The 9,108-nt window shown below is 38.0% G+C and overlaps 1 protein-coding gene across 1 annotated transcript; it reads right to left on the bottom strand.

Moving 5' to 3' along the window:
* Positions 1-218: 218 nt before the first annotated feature.
* LOC752502 (methyltransferase-like protein 2) lies at positions 219-8,868 on the bottom strand. Its single transcript, XM_011683912.2, has 6 exons — positions 8,734-8,868; positions 7,159-7,357; positions 6,449-6,519; positions 5,042-5,165; positions 4,019-4,110; positions 219-3,088 (listed from the first exon to the last, which is right to left on the bottom strand). The coding sequence occupies exons 2-6, from the start codon at positions 7,260-7,262 to the stop codon at positions 2,115-2,117; spliced, it is 1,365 nt and encodes a 454-aa protein (XP_011682214.2). The 5' UTR covers positions 7,263-7,357; positions 8,734-8,868; the 3' UTR covers positions 219-2,114.
* Positions 8,869-9,108: the final 240 nt, after the last annotated feature.

Genomic DNA, 9,108 nt, shown 5'->3' with positions numbered 1-9,108 from the left:
CTCCCAAGATTTTCTAAAGCAAAATAGTCAGTATAAGGAAAAATAATGAACTGATTGAAATTTGGAGAGCATACATTGTTATTTATGGTGAACATGTGAGACAAATTGGCTATATTTAATTCTTTGTATTTGTAATGTAATTCAATATCAATTATCAGGTTCCTCTTTTTCTGTCTTTTGACAGACAGTCTCTCTTTTTTTTTTAATTTGAAAAAATGTTGAATAATTTACAAGGAAGATGAGTTTATTCCTCATCTTGTATCTGATTAATACATTCATCATTTATGCTGAAAGTCATACACTGCTGATTAATATGTCATCCTTTTGGTCACAGAATGTTGCATAATTATGTATACCGGGTAATCATTTACTAGCATTAGTAATTTGCATGGCACCGTTTTAAGATTAAAATTTAATTATCAATCTTCAAACATTCAGATAATTTCTTGTTCTACTAAGTAAATCCAACCCCTATTTTCACAACTCTTTGTAATGTAAGCTTCAAGCATTTGTTTGGGGAATCTCCAAATAATCATCGTAGTGTGCTTTTTAAAAATTCTACCCTAAGGAAAGCAATGGCTTCTAAAAGATAAATGGTGATATACCCACGCCAATTTACATTGCAATTACGATGGACTTGTTTACTCTACTCTAAGCCATGCCAGAAGCATCGGTTGATATTCCTGTATTCTAGACGAGAAGTACATTACATGTGGTTATTAAAAGAACCGAGTGTCATTGATCTTACATGCTATGGATGTTAAATATTTTGGACGATTGTATCATAGCCTATTAGATACAGAAAAAAATGTTTAAAGAAACTTGCAAGTACATATGTGATGATATCCAATATGTATGTGAAACTCTTTTGTTGTATTGTAACATATGTAATAAAACAAATGTATGCATGGTATATATATTGATTGTGTACAGATATCTTTTTATTGTCCATATATCATTCTGTGTGCTATGTTAAGACAAATTTTGTACAATACAATGACAATAAGGAATTCTCAGTTGATTCATGGAATTAAAATCTTTATTTGGGAGTTTATTAAGCTATAAATAATATTGGTGAGAGACAATTTCACCAATCAGTAATAGCATCAACGATAAAATTGGTCCCTGTCGAAAAGGTATATACCAGTAATATTTGGGGAACATCTAAAGGCAAAAAGGAAGACTTATATACCGTAAAGTGGAGAGAGAGAAAGTGGGGAGGGGGAGGAAGGAAGAAATAGAGGGAGAGGGGAGACTAGCAGTCACATTAAAGACAAGACAAGACCCATCAGCATCTAGAGAGTAGAGATCAGATAAATAATTGTTTGACTGACAGATGATACAGACTTGAAAGGAGGAACAGGGAAAATGTCTTTTCAGTACAACATCTAGCTTATATGAATGCATAAAGAAGAAAAAAGTGTCTACCATGACAGCGTATAATTTTAAGTTTTAAAGATCACTACACCACATATTGGGAACACAAACATCTAGGAGTATTTTTTTAGAATACACAGGATTTATGTTAAAGGATACACATACAAGCCCCTTGGCTCAAACACTAAATTGAAAGACCTATAGCGCATGCAATTTTGATCGACGGTCCACAACGTAAATTTGTTTTCTACTAAATTGAATCGTATGGATTTTCCTGCAATATTGTAAAATTGTTAAATTGGCCAGGACTTGAATGTACTGTACATTATATTTAGCACTGTAATTGATTTATCATGATTACAATTGTTATACTAATATTCCTTGTAGTTTGTAGTACGTTCTTTCACTGTGTAATAAAATTCACTTAATTGCTTCTTCTGTTACATGTGTCAGAGTCTCACCACATCAGAAAATCTAAAAGCCGACAACAGAGACGCCAAGTTCAAAGGTCGGTAATGCGTGACATTTTCATGATTCGGCGGGCGAGCGCGCATGCAAGGGTATAACACACGTATAAGGTATAGCGTTTTTTGTAAATCTACCGCGCGTGTTGTGTATAAGAGCATTTTCAGACCCTCGAAATGCATGATGTCACGCCTAATGCGTGATACTTGGTAGCTCTGCAATAAAGATAAAATGGTTGGTAACTTGGTTGGTAGAAACACGGAGGAGCTGCATTATGGTTTTCTATACTTGCACTGTATCCAGACACGATACATTGTCAACTGTCTTCCCCTGTTCACTTGTAACCTTTTATCAATAGTATTCTGTTCTTCTACCAGCCCAGCTGAAATGAACAATTCCCGCAGTTCATCCTGCGTAAAGAAGTAGACCCGGGTCCCGTCCCCACGAACGTAGAAGTTCTCCGAGAGGCACCTGCCTTTCTTGAAGCGCAACTGCGCCAGATCGTAGCGACCGTAGTCTCTGAAGAGTATCCTACCACCGGGTTTGAGGAGTCTGGTAAGAGTTTGGATCGTCGACAGGAACCGATCGGGGTTGATGGCGGACATGACAAAGATCAGGACGACGAGGTCTAGGCTGTTATCGGGGACTGGAAACGAGGCTGCAGGGTCGCTGACGTCACAGACAAAGGCATGGCAACGGGATGGGTTGTACTCCGCGTGCTGGCGGACGATGTCAACAGCCACAGAGGAGAAGTCACAGCCGTAGACAAACAAACCAGGGTCTGCGTTTGTCTGGAGGATGGGGAAGATGGTGTTGCCCACACCGCAGCCAACTTCAAGAATCCTTTTGTGGGCGGACTTTCCTGGGAAATCATCACTTGCTGCATGGATTTCATCAGTTCCCGATTCACTTCGACTAGTTCTTGATGATGTAGGACCATGTTCACAATCCTCATTTTTCCTCTCCGTTGCTTCTGCCGAGGTGTTTGAACCGCCTGTGGTAAGGCTGTCCATTGTCCTAGGCTCTGAAGTTTCTTGAGATGCTCCATCCTGGTGAGTAGCCTCTGCCCCAGCAGTTTCTTGTGATACTCCCCTTTCAGAGCTAGACTCTTTTGCTGATGCTTGGGCATTGTCTGAGGAGAGCTCAGGGAACTCGGTGAAGAGCCAGTGCCTGTCCTTGAAGAATTTGTGTTGATGCAGAGAGTAGAACTCATTCCAGTACCTATCAGCATCAGCTTCATACAATTCTGAAAAAAGTAATCAAAAGAGCAAAAATACAATGAAACTAAAAATAAAAAGAAAGGTACAGACAAGACTAATGCCCAGAAAGAAAAAAATATGTTGGTACAAAATGTTGTCCATGTGATACATCAACCCTATCCATAGTAAAAAAAAAAAATTTGCTGCGATTTTAAACTTTTCTTTTTTCTTTTAAAGTGATATAAATACTGCTCTAATCGATAGAAATGAACTTTTAACAGGCTCAATGTGAAAATCTGTTTGGTTTTACAATCTAAAGGAATTATCGTGGTGTTTTGTGAATACGGTAGTGGTATTCAATGCAAAATATTTTGGTTCAGTATTTTAGGTTTCTCTCCTTAGTCTCCTATGCACTGTGCATCATGAAATGACAACATGTATTACTCTGGTAATGGCAATTTTGTTCTTGAGAATACATGAAAAATGAAGCATGCAATTATTTCTCTACGGCACAAGTTCACATAACAGAATTGGTTAATGAGCTTTACCTTCAGAAAGATATATAATGAGAACAATAATTCAAAACAATTATTTATTCTTCAAAGAGTCAAAGGAAGACAAATTGAATTGTGGTAGAAGCATGTGTCATACAACTGCATACCTGCCAACATTTGAAAATAAGAATTAGAAATTTCTAGCACGATATGCCTTCGAAAATAAGTAATCTGCACCCTGTACAGGCGTTCGCATTTCAAATTTGCTGCTTGATCATGCTGCCATTCAACAGGCGCAATACCTGAACTCTCAAATCGCAGCACATGATAAAACAAGCTTAATTTGGCTTTAGCAACAACAAAAAAAAAAAAAAAAAAAAAAAAAAATCAGAATATTCTGAATGTTTAGGTCCTAAACACCCAGAAAATCAGAATATTCCAAGTATGCAACTGCCTATAGAACCACCTTTTAATCAGCATTACCTTTTTTGTCTGGTTCGACCTGTTGACTGGAATTCTCTCCCACTTTCTTTTTGGCAGCTTCCAGTTGCTCTGGGTCCCATGCCACGTTGTCCCTGCCATACAAGTTCATGAAAGAAGAGACATGGAAAAGAAAAAAGCATGAGAGAGGGAAATAAATAAAATATGAGAGAAAGAGCAAGAAATATAGAGCAAATATAAAGTTCTTCAATTTTGCTTATCTACTGGACGTGAACACTTCAAACACGAATAACAGGTCAAATGACTGGTGTTATACTGTGAAACACACTCGTGTCCTTTGGCAAGAACTTAATCTACATTTGCCACTCTCAACCCAAATGAAGTAAATGTGTACCAAGTTGCCAAAGCACTTTAAAGGTACTATGTCCCATTTGCAGGCCAAAAAAATGAAAAGGTTATATTCCAACGGCATTTGAAAGACAATACTAATTTAGAACTTCCCTAAAAAAATTAGGGGGGGGGGGGGGCTTGGAAATCTTTACTACCGGTTTTAGTGTCGATTCGACTTAGGAGCTACAGAGCCAGTAAGTAATAGTCTGATTTTTCAGACCATTGTACGGAATGGTTGTACGTTTCATGCTGCGCAAAGATTCAATCAGTATAATGTTGGCCATTACAAGAAGTGGGTTATTGATGTAGACAAATGCTCATGTACCCTTTACAGCTAATTTTATGTATGTTAGTACCAAAGATGAAAAAAGCCAGTCACTCACTAAATAGTGTCTGACAGTGAAGTCTAGCAAGTAAATGGGTTTCCTTGCATAACTTGAATATTAGGACACTGCTCACGTTTAAATTTCACAGATAGGACATACCGTACATGACATATTCATAATTCCTGCAAAGTTCGACAGAATTTGATGCTGGCTGCAAAAGGGACATAGTATCTTTAACAGGGTAGCTCTGCTAAGGCAGGGGTTATAATAGGACAGCACTTACAAGCATTATAACTAAGTTCATGCATTACTATTATCATTTCTTGAAGTTCTAAATGAAGTATCTCACCATGCATTGTGCTGGAAGACATTGTCAGGATTTTCAAGAAATCTGTTCCCAAATTGCGGTCGCTTGACAGATGCAGCATCATCTTTTGTCACTGGCAACTCCTCCCCTGCTGACATTTTCTTTCCTAGATACATGAAATTAAATACATGACACATTTTAAGGTTTATACTCTATCAAATAGGAAAAAAATCCGACATTTAAGTACTGATCTATAAACATAATGAAATGTTTTACCTTTAATGAGAACTTGGAGAAGTTTACTTGAGACAACTCCTTATTTTCAATACTTTCTCTAGACAAACTTTCTACTAATTTGAATTACTATTTTTGTACATTCATTCTAAATTTCAGTTAACATGCAAAAATACATCAATTTGCTTCACAAGGACATAAAACATAATACACAGATAAGGGACTAAGATAAGAGACTATACCGTGTGAGTCAAAAAAAAGTTTACACCTAGAAAATTGCTAATTATTTTTAAAATCATCTATGAACAGTAAATTATTATACATCTTATGAAAGAGTGTTTTATCCCAAATCATTTGGTACCATTTTTGTGTGGTATGTGTTCACCCTTGGATGAACAGGTGGCATTGTTTGTGAGAGTGCAAAAATCGACTTGCGCCAAAATGATGCCTTTAGTATGTATTATGTAGGGATTAGCGGAGTGAGAGAATGGATTGAATGTATCAAATAAAATGCATTGCATATGTTTTTTGCAAAGGGCAAAGTCACACACACCCACACACACGCGCACAAATTGTTCATTGATATTTGATATTCGATATTTGATATGTGTGACATGATTAATTTTGTTAGGGGTGTTATTTGGATCTGCAAAGACCGAATTAATACCCAAATCCCAATTGTTTTATTAAAACATCACATAGGCAACTTTGGCGCAATTCGATTTTTGCACTCTCGCAAACAATGTCACCTGTTCATTCAAGCGTGAACACATACCACACAAAAATAGTACCAAATGATTTGGGATAAAACACCCTTTCATAAGAAACATAACAGTTTAATGTTCGTTGGTGATTTTTTAAATAATTAGCAATTTTCTAGGTTTAAACTTTTTTTTGACTCACTCTGTATACAAGACATTTCTTGCATGCAGATATTTTTGTTTTCATCCCCTCTTGCTATTCACGTACACATATAATACAAAAAAATAGTACCTCTATCACTCACATCATGTGAGAAAGCGGAAGAAAAGCCTACCTTTCGTAAATTTGCCATAAAGTTTTCACAAAGTGTCTGGTAAATTGGACTACCGGCGGTAGACCATTTGTAGATGAGAGGCATTTTACTTCAAAAAATTTCCTGAATTATAAAGGGGCATTCTGACACAATGACCCAATGATTTGCAGTAAGCCGCTGGGCATGTATGTCTTTCTCACCTGAATCTGAGCTTGGATACTGGCGATTTCTTTCTTCAAGCAGTTCCTTCACATGCAGGTTTTCATCACCCCTAGAAATATTCAAACAAATCGGAACAACAACAACAAAATTATATATAATATGGTAGAGTTGAAACTCATAGGTCTCATCTTCTATATTAAACACATGCACAGTGCACTTCAGTCTGAGTTAATGATGTAGACAAATGCTCATGTACCCTTCACAGCTCATATTATGTAATATTACCAAAGAAAGAAAAAAAAAGTCAGTCAGTCACTCATTAGTGTCTGACAGTACAGTCTAGAAAGTAAACGTTTTCCTCGCATTATGTGAATAGTAGGACACTGCTAACGATAAAAATTTCACAAATAAGACATAGGTGACATATTCATAATTCCTGCAAAGTTCTACAGAACTTGATGTTGGCTGCAAATGGGACATAGTACTTTTAAGTAAGAAAGTAAATAAGTAAAGGTAAGTAAGTACACCCAGACGTTGTGTGTTGACACAGCCGGAAAGTTGATTTAAAACAGCAATTTGAAGTAGTTTACTAGCGATATTTCTTAAATGTTCTACGACTTATTTTGGACACTATTTTGGACAAATATTCATGACGTTTAGTGCTATTTGAGGAATATTTTTTGTTCAATCTCAAGGCAAAGGAGAAGTGTTTTGACACCCAACCCCCTAGACCCCTTCATATTTATACCTGACTTGATAAGCATGAACCGATGTCAAAAATCCCTTGCGATGACGGATAATCTTGGATCCCAAGGCGAGTCCGTGCTTCAAGAAATGACAGCCAAGAATCATGGGTGCAAACCAAACACTGGTGTTGGTACAAACGAGTGCTAGCTAATTACTTGCTTCAGTTTTACTTGAATCTTTCAGATTGTTCTGTAGTAGGCCTAGTGAAGGGGTTAGAATAGAACTTCATTAAAACTTAATAACAAAAAATACAAATAAGGAAAGAGAGAATGAGATTAAATCATTGACATTAATAAAGACTGAGTTGGTGGAAAAGAGACAGGGAGATAGATCTAGAACTAGTAGTACAGGAGAAGATCAAACAAGACAGGGACTCTGAGGGAGATAAACTTGAAAGAGACTGTTACTGTTACTGTTAGACACATAGACAGATGAACAACACATAAAGAGACATATCTTGAAACAGACACACATCCAATTCCAACACGTCACTGTTACAAGCAACAAAATGAATGACATGACATAGTCTACACTCTACAGGTACACAATGTATATTGTCTACCTTTATAACCAACACGACCCTAGCCTATAATCTAGGCGGAGTGCCGAGATTGTTTCTTTGCTGCTAGACTAACCTTAAGCAGAACGTCTGATACGGCGAGACTACGAAATCTAGGCGGAGTGCCGAGATTGTTTCTTTGCTGCTAGACTAACCTTAAGCAGAACGTCTGATACGGCGAGACTACAAACTGTGAGCCGCGCACCGCCTATAATCACTGGTCTAGCTTTAGTCGTTGTTTTTTTATTATCGACGATGAATCCGTGGCAGTTTTTCATACGAAAACTGCCACGGATTCATCGTCGATAATAAAAAAAACAACGACTAAAGCTAGACCAGTGATTATAGGCGGTGAGCCGCTTCGCGACTCACGGTTCGTAGTCTTGCCGTATCAGACGTTCTGCTTAGGGTTAGTCTAGCAGCAAAGAAAAAAGCTCGGCACTCCGCCTAGATTATAGGCTAACACGACCCATAAGAGGAGATCCTGATCGATATACCCTACTCCAATGCCGGACTAAAGCATAACTCATGGACTCTCTTGCTATGCTTTGCTGGAGTGCCTCGATCTCGAAGCAGTAGACCCTACGTCACCAAAGACAGTTGACACTCGACAGGCCTGCAGGCCTGCTTAAATTAAAAACACACGTAGCCTTTAAAAATCAATTAAATAAAGACCTCTTAAAGCTGAACTAAAATGCACGACGCACGATAGGCAGACCAGCTTTGGACAATAGTGCTTATTTCTAGCGATGTCCGCATTCCAATCAGAAGATTCATGCATAGCAGCATACTCATAACTTAGAGCATGGGACTAGGTAACTCCAGGAAGCTCCGACGCCGACGCCGTGGGCGTCGTAGCTTACTAGAGTTAGGGACTAGGTTATGGAATCGAATACGAACATATTGCCACTTGAATTTTAGAGTAAAAAAAAACTACCGTACGGTTGCTGTTGAAATGTTACCGTTAGATACATGTCAATTTCAACAGTAAGATCAAATTATTGCTATTGCCTCTACCTGATATGATGTGTGACAACTGTGATTGATTAATTTTGACGATCTAATAGTTTGGCTAGAGTCTTCGATTCACGTGCGTATCAATTCGTTCGGCTCGAGCGGCATGCATGGACCGTTTACAAATACGTAACCGTACCCTCGACCTCTCGACTCTCCTTTTCTTGTCCCCCTCTCCCGTCGATCGACCGTCCTCCGTTCCGAACTCATAGACCCTATAACTTTTTGTTTTCATCCTTTTTTTTTTAATTAACTGTTTTTGAGAAATTGTGCAGGCTTTCTCTTTCTTTCTTTCTCTTTCTCTCTCTCTCCCGGCCTCTCTCTCTCCCGAGATCTCTCTCTCTCTCTCTCTCTCTCTCTCTCTCTCTCTCTCTCTCT

This window comes from Strongylocentrotus purpuratus, unplaced genomic scaffold (genome assembly GCF_000002235.5).
Source record: "Strongylocentrotus purpuratus isolate Spur 01 unplaced genomic scaffold, Spur_5.0 spur5_scaffold_19, whole genome shotgun sequence".
NCBI lineage: Eukaryota > Metazoa > Echinodermata > Echinoidea > Camarodonta > Strongylocentrotidae > Strongylocentrotus > Strongylocentrotus purpuratus.
Note: the sequence above shows the minus strand (reverse complement) of the source record. Positions and strands in the feature narration are given on the sequence as shown.

Coding starts and splice junctions, on each gene's coding strand:
- LOC752502 (XM_011683912.2), bottom strand. CDS start 7,262: ATGATTCTTGGCTGTCATTTCTTGAAGCACGGACTCGCCTTGGGATCC. Junction 5,166..6,448: donor GTATCCAAGCTCAGATTCAG/GTGAGAAAGACA, acceptor TCATGTATCTAG/GAAAGAAAATGTCAGCAGGG. Junction 4,111..5,041: donor GTCTTCCAGCACAATGCATG/GTGAGATACTTC, acceptor CTTGTATGGCAG/GGACAACGTGGCATGGGACC.